An 18,507-nucleotide genomic window follows, 5' to 3' on the forward strand; every position below is an offset into this window, starting at 1 on the left:
GTGGCGTAGGGTGGGTTGTCAGCACCCGGGGCAAGGCAAGTAATTTGCGCCCCCTAACCCGTGGATTTGCGCCCCCTAACCCCATATGTTGAGCCCGGTGCGACCAGCCCCCCCTGCACCCCCCACACTACGCCACTGGAGCGTCTTCCTCGCGGCTGCCTGTTTGACCTCCGCTCCTCCCCAGCAGCGGCTGCCTCTCTCCTCCGAAACCCACGTGGCGGGGCGAGGCCTCCCTCCCGAGAGAGGCAGGGCAGGGATTCCCTGTTCCCAGGCCCGGGTGGCAGCTCAGCGCCGTCTGCTGCCGCCGCCGCGCCCGCGGGCAGGGCGAGGAGCCCCCCCCCCCACGCCGCGGGAGTGCCGGCGACGTCATCGGGCGGCGGGACGGGGCGGGTCCCGAGGAGCCTCCCGGGGCGGTGTCCCGCCCCCTGGCCGCCTTCGGCGGGTCCCACGTGGGCGCGGGGCTTAGTCTGGCGCGGGGCGAGAGGGCGGCGGAGAGCAGTGGCTGCGCGCCGAGCGGAGGGAGCCGGACCAGGAGCGCCCCAGCTGCCCTCGAGGGCCGCTTCTCCCCGCACTCTGGCTTTTCTGTCGGGATCGCGGGGCAGCATGAGGGCGGCGCTGGTCCTCTGGAGCCTCCTTCTGGCGGCAGGTAAGAAGGGGCGGCGGGCGAAAGGGAGCCCGGCGGGGATGCCGTCGAAGTGGGGCAGGCGCGCTCCGCGTCTTTGGCCGCGGCGTGGAAGAGATCCCGGCGAGTGCGCGACTCTCTCCTGTTAGCCGACGGGACCGACGAGCTCTTGCCTCTGCCTGAGCCGCGCGTCGGGTTTTCGGTCGCACAGAAAAGAAAGGGACTCCTCGTCGCGCTTCTCCCCAAAGCGATGCTCGCCCTGCGCTCGGAATCCCCTCCCGCTGGCGCTGTCTGCTCCGGCTTCGCTGCACCGCTGCCAAATTTAGCCTGTTTTGACAGCCGATATGGTGCCCAGATAGCGTTGCATCGCTGGGGTGGGTGCAGGCGGATAATGCAGTTGCAGGAGTCCCGCCGGGGGTGTCGGAGAGTTTTTGCCCGTAAAACGGTGAATGCAACACCGCGGTGGAAAGCGCCTCGAGGGAACTTCTGCTGAACTCCTGCAAGCTTCAGGCATTGCCGAGTCAGAATGTTTTTATGGCTCCCGAGGTTGAAAACCCAGCCTGCAAATATGGGTGGAAGTATGCATGGGAATAACAGGGAGACAGGAGTGTCGTGTGTGGCTGAAATGTCTAGACTTGTATTTTGCGCGGGCATCACCGTGTTGGCAGAGAGTGCTTGTTATGCCTCGGAAACATCTGGGCACACTGGCATGTGTGAATCTGCTAGGTATTAATGCACTTGCATGGAATTGGAAAATGTGTCTTTCATACGTTGGTTTTTTGCCCTGTCTTTGGGGTGGGGTTGATACAGTACAGTGTGTGTGTGTGTGTGTGTGTGTATAGAGAGAGAGAGTGCGCAAGTGACTTCTCTCTTTTCCTCCCTCCCCCCCCCCCCGCATTTTCTAATTGCTCTTGGGCAGTTGTGTGATGAAACTGTATGAAAAGCTGGGGCAGGGAGTTGGCGGCTGATGATTCACCCAAGATCCTTGTTTCCAGGTTGGCCCATCCTGCTGAAGGGGGAAGAGCTTGGCGGGCTCAGGAATGAAGTTTACCACCAGGAAGGCAGAGAGGACCTGGCAAGCGTCCAGTTACTTCCGGCCAGGGAGGCTTTGGAGCATGAAGGAGAGAGAGGTGGAAGTGTGTCGTCTGCAGGGGACAACTTTAGTGAACTCCCTCGAGGTGAGTCCAGGGGCACCGTGGGGGAAGAGATACATGTTTCTCAGTCACCTGCCTATTAAGGGAGGGAAGCGGTATGTGGGGGTGAGTGGTGCAAATATTAGGAGGCGATTGGAGGGTCCTCTGCAGGATCCAGGTCTTTGAGTGTCTTATCTAGTATGCAGTGCTGGGGAAGCAGAGAAATTGCCTGTCCTGAGTGTCTTTGCCCTTAGTTACATTCACTAGCCAGGGGATGCAGGTGGCGCTGTGGTCTAAACCACTGAGCCGCTTGGGCTTGCCGATCAGAAGGGCGTTTCTGTGTGCTCTGGCTTCCATCACGGTGTTCCATTGAGCACCACACCCCATAGTTGCCTTTGACTGGACTTAACTGTCCAGGGGTCCTTTATGTTTACATTTTTACATTCACTAGCTGCCATATAGCACAGGGTTAACCGCACCAGAGTCCTTTGATTTATAATATATATGGCAGGAGCTGGTGAAGTATTAAGATTAGAGAAGGGACATTGTTTTCATGTCACATTGCCATGCTAACTATATATATATATATATATATATATATATATATATATATATATATATAGGTTTTGGTGTCCTCGGGTGTCTTCCCGTGTAAAAGTTGGGGTGTCTAGGCGACGTTTCGACGAGGTCTCACTCGTCATCTTCAGGCTGGTGCTTTCGGCTTCTTGTTACTGGAACAGAGCGGGATCTCAATGTTTGAGTTCCTATAAATACTGTAGAGGGGGTGTGGTGTCTAGCCTCCAATGTTCTGGGCAGAGAGGAAGTTCCCAGGCTAGTGTGCCTTTTCTTCTTTTGTTCCTTAATTACTTGAGAGATACCTTGAGTGATTTCTTGAGTGATATCCTGAGTACCACTTAGGTGGGTCATTAGGTGTGGATTAGTTGCTAAAGTCTTTGTGTCTTGACCTCTTGAACTTTGTGAAGAGTTTTCCTGAGAAGATGGCTGTATTGCACTTAGTTGTGCTTTGGCTTGGCTTCGTGTATAGGGGCGAGCTGTGGTTTTGTGGTTTCGCCCCTATACACGAAGCCAAGCCAAAGCACAACTAAGTGCAATACAGCCATCTTCTCAGGAAAACTCTTCACAAAGTTCAAGAGGTCAAGACACAAAGACTTTAGCAACTAATCCACACCTAATGACCCACCTAAGTGGTACTCAGGATATCACTCAAGAAATCACTCAAGGTATCTCTCAAGTAATTAAGGAACAAAAGAAGAAAAGGCACACTAGCCTGGGAACTTCCTCTCTGCCCAGAACATTGGAGGCTAGACACCACACCCCCTCTACAGTATTTATAGGAACTCAAACATTGAGATCCCGCTCTGTTCCAGTAACAAGAAGCCGAAAGCACCAGCCTGAAGATGACGAGTGAGACCTCGTCGAAACGTCGCCTAGACACCCCAACTTTTACACGGGAAGACACCCGAGGACACCAAAACCTGCATTCCTGTACCCGTGAAAATCTACGAAAGCATATATATATATATATATATATATTGCCAAGTCCAATCACTGGTGGCTCCATTATGCTGTGGAGAACCTCAGGCAGTCTAGACTAGGGGACCATGTTCTGAAGTAGTTCCATATGACATCTTTTTTATGGATTATTTTAACCTTTGGGGATCAAATACACCTCAGACTCCTCAGAAGAGGCATGAAGAATTCTATGCTTTATGGACCCTATAACTGTCCAGGCAACAAATTAACTTTCACCCTCCTCATTGTGCGGTTCAGCTTTTTACCTATCTTGCAAAACACATGTGCATGGCTGTGTAGCCAGATCGTCCTTGTGAGGTATGGTTTGCTGTTTATCCTGAAAGGTTAAGCATAGGCCCCTCTACTGTCCAAGAGACAGGTCCACTCTTTTAATTCTGGTGTTACAGGTTTGCTTTGTTGTCTTTTGCCTCCACCACAAACACATTAAATTGGGCACAAAATTCAGTTGAACTTCAGTGAAATTTACTTCCATTTAAGTCTGCTTGGAATTGGTAGCTTCTTGTCTCTGAGATTTGTTCCTGGGGGGGATGATAAAGTGTGGTAGGAGTAGAAAATGCTAGAGAAGTAGGAGAGTTAAAAGCAGGTGACTTGATCTTTCATATTTGCTTCAGAGTTGATCATTTCTGTTATATGCTAACGTTGAAGTTCTGCAGAGATGAAAGTCTGGGCTGTTTTGTGTGCACAGTCCTGGCTAATAGAAGTGAGTCCCCAGGACAAGGGAGGGAACCAGGCTGGAATGTTCCCACGGAAATTCCTGCCTTATTTGCTTGATGTCACAGTGCGCTGATGTTTTAGTAGTTCCTTGTTTCTATTTTCTGAGCTCACTTTTACCCTAGAGGGCCCCAGTGCCTTTTCTGAGCCAACCACACATTCCAGCTGCCCACAAGACCTTAGAGCTGCATCCTGTTCTGCCCACAACTTTTTGTCCTTTTATCAAGTGCAACCACTTTCCGCAAAGCCTCTGCACTTCAATATAATTACAAAGTCCGATAGCTGCGGGGTCAGGGGACTTTGGTGAAGTTGCCATGAAATCCTGGGGCTTCTGTCTGCTGCTGTGGAATTTGGAAAGTGTGGCTATGCAGAGTTGCTACTTCATCTGCTACAGGATGGTTCCCACCCTCTTGTGTGGAAACACAACATGCTTTGCTGGAGACATGATGATTTCATGCTCTCCAGCTTCACAAGTGCTCTGGTGTGGTCATAAGCTTACCAGATCACTCCTTAATTTCTTCCTCATTAACTGTTTCTCTCCAAGGACTTGCAAACCTGGCAAGCTCAGGATTTCCCTCACGCTTCCTCCTTCCTTTGGCGAAACGTCCTTCCTCTTCTAGAAAACATTGGCCAGCCCTGGGGTTCCATAGCAACAGTATTCTTAGGTACAATAAAGCAGGAGAGGCCTTTGGGCATTTGCACTGTATTACGGAATTCTGGTCACAGAGAAAGCTGAGTGAGAGGAGATTAACTGCTGGGTGATGGTCTCAAAGCATGGAAAATTAGTTATTTGACGCCTTGTGTTGATTACTTTGTGTGGGTTGATCCAGGCGGAAGTATTAACTTTCCAGCCTGTGGGTGCTGTTGGTCGGAGGTGGGGATGCGCAGATGACTCGCTGCCTCCCACCCACACAGCACGGCTCCTCTTACCTTGCTCAGCTTAGTCACGAAGGTTAAGTTGTGCCATCTTGGGGGTTTGGCTGGCTTTCTAGTTCTTCCTCTTTGCCCATTTATGTCCTGAATCTCTGCGTGCTTTCTGCTAAATCTGGAGGCACCAGCAGAGTCAACCATGGGAAGAGCTCTGAGCTGCTGCTGCTGCTGCTGCTGCTGCTAACCAGGTTGATTGATGAAGACCGGCAGAGTTGCATCTTCTTTCAGCAGGGCTGACTGTGCTTCTGTTGAGTCTCTTTTCATCTTTCTTTCAATAGTCTTGTCTTTCTTCTCCTTAATCTTGGCCGAGTCCTAATGTCTTTTCACCCAAGTGATGGGACTGGCGCCCTTGGATATGTGCGCAGCCTTCCGTCCCTTTCTCACTGCTGCACCTCATTCTTTCTTGTCTCCATATTTTGCTCCTTTTTAAAAAATAAATAAATATCTATTTACATTTTAACTTTTATTTTCTAAATACCTTTGACTTTTTTCTCCTTCACTTCTAACTTTCCTATTCTCCTCCTTAGCTGCTTTTCTTCAGTTCCCTATTCCATATATTTTTGGGGATTTGTGGTAGGGTGAACAGCATCAGTCTTCAAATTCAGAGGACCTGATGGATCTGGAAGGTGGCATGGGCAGCACTTTGTGGTGCTTGGTGGGCTGAATCACAAGTTGGTTAAGTCACAATCCCTTTATCTCTTCTACTTTCAAAACATTTTTGGGCCGTTCAGTGTTTCTCTGATCTACCATTTCAGCTAACTCTGCCCCCCTCGCCCCCACCTGCCCCTTCAAGGGATTAACTGCTCTGTAAGTTGATGGGCATGAAGAACCAAAGAGCTTTTAATTGCAGCGAGACAGAAACAACCCCTTGAGATCTGCATCTGGTTTCTTTCATCTGGGCTTCTGTCCAAACTTTTGGCCACTATGAAGCCTATATTGCTACAAAACCTGAGGCCTGTGTGGAAAGGTGACTTTATCAGGCAGCAACAGATGCAATAGTTTGGAAGGGTTGGTTTTGTCAATCATTCTAATTTCCACTTAGAATAGATTTGGAAAGAGGAGAGAGCAGTGGCCTTCGAGTACATGGTGGGTGGCCCATGACCTACATTGCAGGTGAAGCGGCCCTGTGTGGGAGAAGCTGAGCTGCACACATGATACTGACAGGCCCCAGTATTGTTAGCTGGAATGCCTGGGAGAGGGCGATAAACGTTTGGCTTGTTCCTTGGCGAAGCCGCTCTGTACAGAGCTTCCTGCTCCTTAGGGAGGCTGACTCCTAGCACACAGCTATTCAGGGAGGAGGGGGCAGGACAGGGGGCTGCCAATAATAGGAGGGCTCGGAGTGGAGCAGAAGCCTCCTGATGGGGCCGAGGGGAATTGTAAAGGGCCTTATGGCTCTGTCTGTCTAGCCTCTGCTTCTGCACTTCTCAGGGACTCAAAGGTTCCCCTCCCTCTGAAGGAATATGTATGACTCGAAGGGATGGCTCACTGATTAGAGAGTGGTGGATGTGGTGGGGAGAGCCAGCTGCATCCGGCTGCCAGGTGCCTCTACCTGTATGACACACCTGGTGATAACTGCACAAGCACTTGAACACACACCTTGAAAAGGAGAAGCAGCTACTGGCCTCAAAGTCTTACATGTGGCCCAATGGGAAAGTGGTCCTAAGTCAGCCAGCAGTTAATCACAGCAGAATTAGTTGCCCCCATGCTGCAAAATGCCTGGAATAGGAGCACGATGCTTTGTGCCTGCCCTTTTGCAGAGGCCAGCACGTACGGCGTGACAGGCTCATGTTCGTGTGCGCAAAATCCTGCCTTGATTTCCAGTAGCATGTTTGTGCACTGGAAGTACTGTATGTGTTTGAACAAAGCATTGTGCTCAGAGACCTCTGCAGCATGCAGGGGAAAGAGGAAGGGCTATTCCTAGATGAGATCTCAGTTGCTTTTCAGGCACTGTGAGCCCTATCTGGAATGCACAAATAGCAGCTTAGACCTCAACATGCTCAAACAGCACTGGCGCAGCGGAGGGGTGGGGCGAATCACAGAAGTGACATTGTAGGCCCCCTTTGCTGGGCCCAGCAAGCCCATGCACCAAACATGGGGTAACACAGAGATCGGAGGGCTCCTCTTCCCTGCACTTGAAGCAGCTTGGGAATAAAAGAGATGTTTGGTTTGCAGTTTTGCACCATCCACCGCCTGTCTTGTCAGCTGCTGTATGAACTCCCTGAACACCCTGCAAATGGAACAGGAAGGATGTGGTGAGCAGGGTGGGATATTGGAGTCGAGGCAGAGGAAGTCGGCCTCCAGAGTTCAAGGGAGCTCCAGCACCAGCAGCACTGAGGAAGTCGCGATTGCTGGGCTTCCAGTAAACTGGAGGCAGGGAGAAGGTAGATTTGGAATGGACTGGGACCCCCACAGTTTTGGAGTAGATTGGCAAGTTCTTCTGACTTCCAATTGACAAAAAAGTATTTCCCCCAACGAAAGCAAGCTGCTAAAAATGTGGAAGTTGGATTGAAAACCAGGAGTTGATTTTTGTGGGAGCTCAGTTTTAGTATCTGAAACTAATTCTTGTGGTGAATATGTGCTCACAGGTGCCCCATTCCTTAATCCCAGGTTCTTGGGTGTTTCTCCACCCAATTTGTACCAGTTGGTGGACCTCAGAGGTTATAGTAGAAAATAAAGTAGGTTTCATACTCCTGAAATCTGCCCACCCCTACAGGGCAAATGATCAGATCAGATCTTGTATAATTAGGGGTTTGTGTTTATTAAGTGGCATCACAGCTGAATTTTATTTTCTTGAACAAAGGAATGGGGTATATTGACTATTGTAGAGGATTGTTAGTCTAATTAATATATGGTAACATGAAATTGGTGTTTTCTTTCTTTTCCTAGTTGCCTTCCTTTCCAATCCACAAGAACCTGTGACTCCAGTGAAGGAAGGGAAAGGGAAAAAAAGGAGGAAGGGCAAAGGGAGAAAGAGAGACCCCTGCCTGCGAAGATACAAGGACTATTGTATTCACGGAGAATGCAAATATCTCAAGGCATTAAAACGCGCACATTGCATGTAAGTTCATCACGGTTTTCCTGTTCTGGGGATGGTCTTTGCAGATAATCAAAACAAATATATATGGTTTTCTTTTCACTGTGGAGCATATTATCCTTCTCCAGTAGCTCCCTAGAACAGCGCAATAACTGTGCTGCAGGGTTATTTTCCTTTTTCAATAAGGAATAAAGAGTCAAGAACAGGTGCGTTGTGGTCTTGGAGAATGGGAGTTTGGTCCTCAGAGACCTAAAAGAAAACCCCTGTATATAATAGAGACTAGAGTTCCTTCCGGTAGCACCCTGGTTCAACAATGAAAGCTCAAATTTAGTAAGAGGTGGACAACCTCAGTGCAGTGATTGCTTAGAACCTTTGATTGAGTTTCTTCCAAGTGACTGAGTTTTCATTTGCTGAGCAAATCCTTTTTTCACTAAAGATACAGGCTTATGCAAGAAGCTGGGTGGGCAATTTCAGAAGTGTAGGCAACTTTCTGGTTCTACTCTGGACAACAAAGTTGAAATGAGAAAATAAATTAACAGCAGAGATGGCAAAATAGAGATCTAGCAAATAAGGCGCTGGATTGGGTCTGGAGAGTCTTGGAGTCAGCTCATTTCTCAGCTGCAAAGGCGTGGCTGCCCCTACCTAGCACACAGGAGTGTTATGAAGATAAGATAGGGAAATCTCCATGTATGCATATAATTTGATTTCATTGCAATGGAGAAATGGGAAGTTTTTACTACCAAGGTGACTACAGTAAAATGCTATTTGTCCTTGCTGCAAATAACATAACTATTCCCAGCTATGAAAATACCTGTGATTATCCATTCTAAAGCACCCCCTGCCCTTTAGCTTTAGGCTTTACTTCTCAGTTTCCTGCAGACCACCAAGGGGAAGTATCTTGCTTCTAAGTGCAAGAACTGCAGCATTTTCAGGAAACTGAGCATCAGGAATGTGCTCCCCATACGGAGGCTTGATTTTCTTCAAGTCGACTTGTTTGTCAGTGCATACCTCCAATGGCAACAACAAGATTGGTAATGTTTTGCCTTGGGAAAGCTGTTTCCCCTGACCCTGAGCCCCTTATCCTTACAGTTTGCAAACGCGTTTACAGGGTGGCATTACCATACAGTATGCTGTATTATGAATTCCAAATCAGTTTTGCCTTACCCAGCCCAGACATGCAGAGTGATTGTGGGACTCTCTGCCCTTCCCTTGGCAGATGGCTGCTGTTTTGTTGTCTGCTGCTGGGTCTTTTATTATCATTTCCCCTTTGGGCCCATCACGTCACTGCTAGAATAGGGCCATGCATCATGTTGGCTGGTTAGCTGAGGTCGCTAGTGCCTGGATCTGGGCAGCAGTGAGCATTGGGAGGCTGGGGTCTGCATCATCCCTCATCATGCCATTCTCCCTTTGGCTTCCTTATAATCTGAGCATTGGAGCTTGAAGATGACACTGATTTGTGGAATGTGCTGCTTTCAAGCGAGCTCTTTCTAAGCATCAGACATTTGAGCTGCGTGTTTGGAAAGACCCTCTTTCCTTCCTGATTGGGCCTTAGTGCAAAGCTGGTTCTATGTTTTGGTGGGTTTTTTTAGTTTTACTCATCCAGGCGGGGGGTGGGAATGTGTGGGAAGATAATTTGGGGAGCTGGCCCCATCACGTTCTTTAACTGTGTGAGTAACTGTCAGGACAAATTAACAAGAGACTACTGTATCACTTATTCTCTTTAAGAAGTGTGCTCTGTCCCCAAGGAAGAATGAAAATATTCCTACTGTTGAGGGTAGGAAAATGGGAAAGTGTGAGTCAGTTGTGGCAATTCCCCTTCTTTTTGAGAGTGAAAATACTAAGTATGTGGGTAGAGATTAACAGCCCAATGGATGCAAAAATTCTCCTTTTAGCCAAGCCTTTGATAGCTGGAGGAAAAAATCTCTAGACCTTGCTGAGTTATTGCACACTCAAAATTCCTCTGGGGTCTGTAACACAGGGAGACCTAAATAGATTTCCAGCAAAGATTCTGAAAGACAACTGTGTGCAATTGTCTCCAGAGGCTGCAACTCTTTAGTAATTTTTAACGTAATGGCTTTAATGACTTAAATAATACTTAAACTAATGTCAGTGTATGTGTCTTACTGATGTTAGCCATGTATAGCTGATGGAGTAAAGGCAGGAGAGTTCATTGCATGAGTTCTACCATGTAATACCAAATTATATCAGTGGGAGGGGGGTGGAAAAAGTGGTGTGTTTCACTTTGAAATATGAATAGCCTTCTGAGCATTAAACTTAGATGAAAGGAGACCGTCATATCAATGTGACTAGCTATCATTTTATTGCTACGGTCTGGAACAAGCCTTATACACTGTTTGCTTTTCATCTGCAACTCTAGATGTGAAGAAGGGTACCATGGGGCGCGATGCCATGCTCTTAGTCTTCCGGTGGAGAACCCCTCCCGTAGTTACAACCACACAACTATCCTGGCAGTCACAGCAGTGGTGCTGTCATCTCTATGTCTTATCATCATTGCCGTGTTGCTGATGCTCAGGTAAGCTGCTTGGCAGGGCTGAGAAGAGATGCAGGAATTGAGATGCAGTGCTGTCTTCTGTATGCCAAATGGGGGAAAGTTCACACTTGACCTCTGGTCTTATTCTGAGGTGGATTATGTGAAGTTAGCAAGCATAAAACTGCTGACAGGGCCAGACCTCCACAGCTTCAAAGGCAGACCAGGTTCCTTGCTTGCCACTTTGGACTCTGCAGAGCTGCTGTTGAATCCCAAGTTCTGTATTTGCACACCTGGTCTGTGATCACCAAGTCCTTTATGAAACAAAGTGCTTTGTGGTCCTTGCTTTGTTCAGTTCCCCATCAACTCCTGGGATATGAATCCTTTACATTTTAATTCCACTGGCTGGGAACTGAGACTTGATGGATCTCTGCCCACCAGTGTTTAACTAGGAATTGCTTGAGGTCCAAATCCACCACTTTGTCAATGTCCCCATGACTTTATTTGTCGTTGCCCTGCCACTGGGGTTCTCTGGGCAGCCTGCTTTCAGATTAACCCCTTGTGGCAATTGACTTGTCAAAATTTGTAATGAGTCCTGCCTTGGTGCTGCTAGTTGGGCTACGTAGTTTTGGGAACCCGTTCCAGTTCAATGATTCTGTGAATGGCATCCTAGCCTGTCTGCCCTGTTGAGGAAGCCTGGGCAGGGAGCCAGCGAGTCCCATTTCAGTCTAAGGTATTCCACATCTTGTGACTGGTCCCTTGCCAAGAAATGCAAGATGGAATTTCTCATACTCAGATCCCAGGATCAGGAAGGTGACAGCAACAGGTCCTTTTAGCCAGTGGCAGTGGGGTGGTGCAATTATCGTACAGGGTTAGAACTGGAATTTATCTTGGTCTCTGTCTTTCTATTTTTTTCCAGGTGTCACAAGCAAGGAGTGTATGATGTAGAGAGTGAAGAGAAGGTTAAACTGGGCATCACTGTCAACCACTGAGATGTCCTGAGATTGAAAGGTAACCCCTCAAGCACATAAGCTATGGGAAGACTGTGTGTTAGTGTGCTGCGAAGAGATTTCAATAAATTCTGTCCTTTCTTTAGCCTGAAGGGAAGTTTCTTTATCCTGTGGCAAACTAAAGGATAATGTACAGCATTGCCTCCTATTGACGCACCTGTTTGGGCTGAATTATGGGTTAACTCTTGTCACAGGTGACTCCTTCTTGACCACCCCGGGAGGCTGAGATGCTACGCTAGAGAGTAGAGAAGCCCCTTTGTAATTACTCAGACAACAGCATAGGGAATACTAATCAATAAGTCTTTGTATAAAAAGGGCACATATTACAGAAAGAAGAAGCTATTGCAAGTTATTACTCATAACCCACTGGTGGCAATACTTATGAGGTGGAACACACCCACCCCAGGATGGATTCCAACCCACAAATACTTTATTTCATTTCACTCCCCCAGATTTTCCAAAGCTCTCCTTCATGCTGTCTATGGCAGTGTGCTGTGATGCTATGATGGGCCAGCCACTATCACAAAAACCTAGTCTCCACCCTGGCACAAACATGTCACCTGCCTCCACACTAATGGTGCCAGCAATTTTGAAATATGATTGTTCACTACTGATCTCAGAGTGTTCCAGTCTAAAACCACAAATGTATCTGTGTCCCCTAGTATATTTGCCTTTGTCCTACTCACAGGAAACTGTTACGCGTTTTGCCTCAGATATATGACCCTTGGCACTTTGAGCTGGCTAACTCAGTTTAATTAGCCTTCAAGCAAGTATTTGATAGGACAGCAAATTGATTATTGACAATTAGGCATATCTGAATCGTGAACGAAACCAGCATACATGAGCTTGTGCTTGTGTTCCTGGGTGCTGTCATAACAGCATCCTTTAGAAGCAGCCGAGGGGGCTTTAGGCCCTGAGGGAAGTTCTGTGTGTTGTGCCTCTGGATTACTTCCCTTGGACTTTGCCCCCTGATCTTCTGTATGGGTGGTCCCCTCTCCAGTGGGTGGCAAGTCCCTGGCCACTTGTTCCACCTTTCTTCTTGCGGAGGTGCCTCCCTCTGGGTTACACGCCTTCTTTAAAGCTTTAAGGCAACACTCTTTACTCTCACTTGCCCTTCTCTGGAGGCTGCAAGATTCCAGCCACAGTCACCTCTCTTCAGAAGCTGCAGGCCATAGCTGTAGTCCTTGGTAATGGGTGCTGTGTGTGGCCCCCAGAAGACCCTTCCATTAGTTGTGGGAATAGCTGTGAATGCTGGACAATAGGTTTCCAAAGGCTTAGCCTCTTTAATCAAGACAAATCCAGAGAGAGAGTGTGCACACAGAGACACACAAATAAATGTATGTATGTGCACACAGAGACACACAAATAAATGTCGGGACGCGGGTGGCGCTGTGGGTAAATGCCTCAGCGCCTAGGGCTTGCCGATCGAAAGGTCGGCGGTTCGAATCCCCGCGGTGGGGTGCGCTCCCGTTGCTCAGTCCCAGCGCCTGCCAACCTAGCAGTTCGAAAGCACCCTCGGGTGCAAGTAGATAAATAGGGACCGCTTTCTAGCGGGAAGGTAAACGGCGTTTCCGTGTGCAGCTCTGGCTCGCCAGAGCAGCGATGTCACGCTGGCCACGTGACCCGGAAGTGTCTTCGGACAGCGCTGGCCCCTGGCCTCTTGAGTGAGATGGGCGCACAACCCCAGAGTCTGGCAAGACTGGCCCGTACGGGCAGGGGTACCTTTACCTTTACCTTTATGCTGAATTCACTGCAAGCAAGTAGGGAGAGTCACAAAGGGCAACTGAATTCCACAAGGGTGCATCATTTTAGGACTCAAGTCACTTATTCTACACTAGTCCTCCTGGAGTAGCTCCAGTTGACTTCAGTGGAATTATTCTCTTTCGAGGTAGCAGCCTACATAACTGTGGGGTATGGAGAATAACCTTCTTGGTAGATTTTTTTTTAATTGCACATGCAGGATGGGGTCCAGCTAACTAGCCCCATCTGCAGAAAGAAGCCTTGCACAAAGACTTCCATTTGTCCAATGGGGCTTCCCCCATTCTCCTGAAAATTGGCTCGGGGGGGGGGCAGCTGAGCCCCCATAACAGTGCATAGGGAAAGGAGAGGGGGGTCATTCCATTTGGGAAGCTGCAATGTTTGCACAGGCAGGGCACTTAGAAGGGCACAATATTTGAGTCTTGTGAGTGGTGCATATTTAGCTTAGATGTGATCCTTCCTTTCATTACATTGCAGGATTCAGCACTGGAGCAGCTCTTATTTCCACAATCCAGTGGACAAAACTCTCCCCCCCACGACACATTTCAACGTCAAAAGGGAGTTTGTATGAGTGGAAGAGACTGTGTCAGATCTTTGCTTTGTTGAAGAAGCAATTCATCCCCTCCAAATAGGAAGATCTTTCCAAGAGAGAGACTTTTCTCCAATGAGTGCTTGTTCCTGAAATGTGGAGCCACAGCCTAAGGAGAAGAGTTGGACTTTGCCTTGGTATCATTGGAAAGAAACATCTTTGCAAGAAGACAATACACCAGCAAGTTGGATTCTTCAGACATCTGCTGAGGATTTAACTGTGAAAGACTTGGACTCTGCTGCAGAAATCTAACTTTGGAACTCTATTAAATGGTGGGGAGTAGGGCAGAAAAACTATTTAACAAGATATTTCATTTTAAATTATATATTTATTTTAGATACATTGTACATATTATTTATTTAGGCTTGATCCTGTAGCTCTGTCATCAAGTGGAGAGACAGAAGGATTGTGCAGTGTAACATTCTCTAATAAATAACCCTTTGTTATAACTTGCTGTTACTTGAATATTAATTTAGGGAAGAATCAATTAGAATGGTTGCAAAATTATAATTTCTAAATTAAAACATAACCTTCTTGCAGTGCCATCATGCAAAAAATGCGTGCGGGGAGGGGGGGGGCAACTTCCCAGGGCAGATCTGTTACAGCTGGAGGTACCCAAGATTTTGCTTTGAGGAGCACGTGAATCAATGTGGAATGCTGGCTGCAAATCTCAGAATGTTTCCTTCACAATAGTTTTATCAAGATGTCCAGCTGGCCAGTGGGGGCTGATGGGAGTTGTATTCCAAAACACCTGGAAATTAACAGATTACCAAAGGTTGTCTCACAGGCATACTTTTGCTGAATCAAAGAATCATAGAACTGTAGAGTTGGAAGGGACCATGAGGAATTTTTCGCCCAATGTGGGGCTTGACCCATGGTCCTAAGTTTAAGAGTCTTATGCTCCATCGGTGATAAATATAGTCGTGGGCTTTGTGGGGTGGGGACAGCAACAGTTGCTCTTGCTGAATTTTAAGCCCAAAGGGATAAAACTATGCCTGGTTTATACCACCCCATGTTGCATACAGAGATTTACATGCTAATGTTTTGACGTATGAAAAAAATACATTCTTCAACATAGAATAGATGCAGTCAGGGGGAAGGATTCTGCTGAGACACCTTCCCACTTTATTTGCTTAATATTGTATGAAAGTGTATACAGTTGTATGAGCCTCATCCCGCAATCTGGAGTGGTGAATCTAAGGTACCAGGTTTATGACCTCAGTGAGAATTAAACCTTTTTCTCACGCAGCATGACTATTGCTATTTATCTCAAACTTCAAGGCTAGGAGATGCCTCAAATAGACAAGGTGGTGCTTTTTTATGAGGTATTTGGGGGCATCTGAGTCTGCTTTTTAATGAATAATAGACACTTGGCTGAGTTTCCATCTGATCAGTTCTGAAGTGGTTTGACGAGAGAGTGAGATTCTCCTTAATGTCAACCAGTGGGTAATTCTAAATTGTCACACATGCATAGGAATTGAGTGCCAAGCATGATCAATTTTCCTCTTTAAGAGTTTTTTAAGGAATCCTGTTACACAGAAGCCAGAAAAGTTGAGTTCCTTATTATCTATATAGTGATGGCATTTTGGAGAGAGAAACCGTTGGCAGCCTAACCTGCCAAATGTGAGGAGAGGACTTGGCAACAGTGGGGTTGACTGTAGAAGATGCAGATGAGCCACCAAGTTCCTTCTGAGCCACGTCCTCCGGAAGGCAGGGTTTGGGCCTCTGCTAATAGTTGGTTGGAAAAATTGGCTCCACTGCTGCCATAGATCTGGTCATTTCAAGCCCAGACTATCAGTCATTCTCCCCCTCCACCCCACTGAGCTATGTTTTGGGGAGGGAAATATTCCACAAGCTGAGCATGTGGGTAATTACATTTTCTCAATGGCACAGGGCTGCATTTTGAAACCTAGGGGAAAATAGTTTGTTGTAATAAAATTGACATCAGGATCCCCCACAGCAGCTGAGGCACCACCACACATCTGTAGCTCGCAAGGTAGGCTTCTGAAGAGGTCCTAAATAGAAAAAGCACACCTATCGGAACCAGAGGTTTAGGAAATATCTTTAACGGGGTGCAGTAAGTCCATCCAGCAGATGCCCGGAAGCCTTAAAAGAGGAGGGGTTCCTCACCCCCTTAAGAGCGTGAAGGCAATATGTGTTGGCACTCTTGGCATTGGGAGACATCTCTAATGCTTGTTGGTTGGGCTGCTGGCTAAGGTTGGATTGAAGTCAAGAGCTTCTCATTGCCATGTACCCACAGTTGTGGCACAGTTTGGAAAGTGCTCAGCTTGCTAGGCTAGAGTAACTTTGCATAAGAACATAAGAATAGCCTGCTGGATCAGGCCAATGGCACATCTGGTCCAGTGTCCTGTTTCCACACTGGCCAACCAGATGCCCTCTCCGCTCCTGTGGTTTCCAGCAACTGGTGTTCAGAAGCTTGTTGGACCCTTTGCCTAATTGAGGAAACACCAAAGCAGGCATGGCCATACTTGGCCCTCCAGATGTTTTGGAACTATAGTTCCCATCATCCCTGACAACTGGTCCTGTTAGCTAGGGATAATCGGAGTTGTAGCCCCAAAACATCTGGAGGGCAAAGTTTGGCCATGCCTGCACTAAAGGGTGCTGCATCAGGTAGGTGGTTCCGTTAGATCAGCCCACAGTAGGGTCTATTCTGCAGATAGGAAAGCAAGTGGGCCAACACCTTGGCTAGGTTATCCCATGCACGCTCAGTTTGCTCATATAGTGGTTGATGTCTGGGAAACACTCCTACTGTCTACCTAGGCTGGCTGAGGTGAAGCATGGTCATCTTCATGCCACCTTGACCAACTTTGACCTTGTGTGCTGCTAAAACTATTCTCCAGCATTGCTAGTACAAAGATTGCATCATTTCTCTTTGCATCTGTCTCTGCTGCATTGCATTTAGTGCTAGAGATGGATCTGTATTATATGTATTCTATTAAAATGATTGCCCCTTTGTCCCAGCAACTGTTGGTGCAACCTGAAATCTGCTAGCACCTAGAGATGAATCCAATATGCAAATCTCCCCAGACTGTTTCAACAGCAGATCCTGCAGCTTCATGCCAGGGTTCCCCCCCCCTCTTCTCCCCCAGCTGCTTTCCTAAACATCCATCCTGAGGAGGAACTGGAACATTTGCACCATTTTGGTGTGTCATACATGCAAACTTAAAAACTGAAGATTTAAGTTTCTTTCTTCCCTGGGCCTCCCTCCTTCCTTGCATGCTGTTCTGCCCACATGCCAGATGAAGACCTTCTGCTCCTTCAGCAGCCACTGTAAATTCCTTGTTTAATAGCTAGGTGACATCACTCTTTTAGCCAATGGTGAGCCCTTCTGAAGCCATTTGGCATTTTTATGTTAATAGTGGCCGTGGGTGGTTAACAATGGAGACTGGCTCATAGGATTAGTAATAGGGCATGAAGCCTTCCCCTGTTCCAAACCCGAAAAGCATGACAATAGTCAAAGTGTTTACAAGCCAAGGATTTTTCATTCGCCTGTGGGAAAGTAAGATAATTAACTTTGTCTACCAGCTAGCAGCACAGTGCTGTACTGAATCTCTAACACTGTTCTCCTCAGTATTGCTGCTGCAAGCAGAGAGCGGAGGAGACTTATTCTGTTCTGCATGATGGAAGCTTGGTTCAGACATGCATGTACTTCATCATTAGTCAACACACAGATGGCAACAAATGAGAAATCTGAAATGGGAACAAACTCCTCCGCTGAATCACTGCAGATAGCAATGTCAGGCCATGTTGTAGTAGTAATGGCTACATACGATTTTCCTCCTGACCAAAATGTGCAGGGTGATCTTGAGATGGAAAATTTAGTTAGGGAGACACCCAAATGCTAAAGCAGCGGTGTGGGAACTTCTAGCCCGGAGGACCAATTACGGATCATAGCTGCTGCGTCCCTCACAGGGGACCTTCTAGGAAGCAGAGCCCACCACTTCAGTGAGCTCCACTTCCAAGCACCTCTTACAGTTAAAGAAAAAGATTTCAAGGTTTAGGTTTTATTAGGTCCCAACAAGCTCTTTTGCAAAACATGTTTTAAGTGCAATGTGTAATCAGTTTTAATATTTCCTGGATGGTTTAAGTGTATGAGTTGCGCAGATGGCTTCTGGAAGACCTAAATCACGTCATCTTGAGCAGCTTGTAGTTCATGTGCTTTATTTGTTCCTTTTTATTCTAATCTCTGTTTTCCAACAAAACAAACCCTACTTTAATTGTGTTATCTCTTTTTTCCTTAGTTTTTGTAAAATTCTAACACTGTGCTCTCCCTTCCTCTCCATTTCCTGTTGTCCCCCTCCCTTCGGTGTTATTGTTGAAAGTTTCACGCTCCTCTTTTCAGTGTTGGGGTGCCCATGGTTTCACAATGTTGGATTCTTGCTGTGCAGTACAATTAATATTTTTATTATTAAAGTTATTATTAAAGTGTTGCTCAGTGCCAGCCTCTTATTACTCACTTGCCAGGGGGGGCACATCCCTGTGTCACTAGTTTTCTGACCGATTGTCCACAAAAAACTAGGGGGGGTTATTTCTCCCCCCACCCAATCGAAGAGTCTGGGCTTGTGGGACAGCAGACTCAGAAAGTTGCACCCAGTTCTGGGAGAAGTTAAGAGCCTTTTTCTTTTTAATATTTTTTAAAGTTTCCTTGTAGAAACAC

General features: G+C 47.2%; 1 protein-coding gene across 1 annotated transcript; it reads left to right on the forward strand.

Moving 5' to 3' along the window:
• The first annotated feature begins 469 nt into the window (after window positions 1-469).
• On the forward strand, window positions 470-14,278 carry HBEGF (heparin binding EGF like growth factor). The gene is made up of 6 exons (XM_083748706.1): window positions 470-646; window positions 1,618-1,800; window positions 7,837-8,008; window positions 10,362-10,517; window positions 11,392-11,483; window positions 13,718-14,278. Exons 1-5 carry the CDS (start codon window positions 604-606, stop codon window positions 11,462-11,464), a joined length of 627 nt encoding a protein of 208 aa, XP_083604832.1. The 5' UTR covers window positions 470-603; the 3' UTR covers window positions 11,465-11,483; window positions 13,718-14,278.
• Window positions 14,279-18,507: the final 4,229 nt, after the last annotated feature.

This window comes from Podarcis gaigeae, assembly GCF_964106915.1.
Source record: "Podarcis gaigeae genome assembly, chromosome: 7".
NCBI classification, from domain to species: Eukaryota; Metazoa; Chordata; class Lepidosauria; order Squamata; family Lacertidae; genus Podarcis; species Podarcis gaigeae.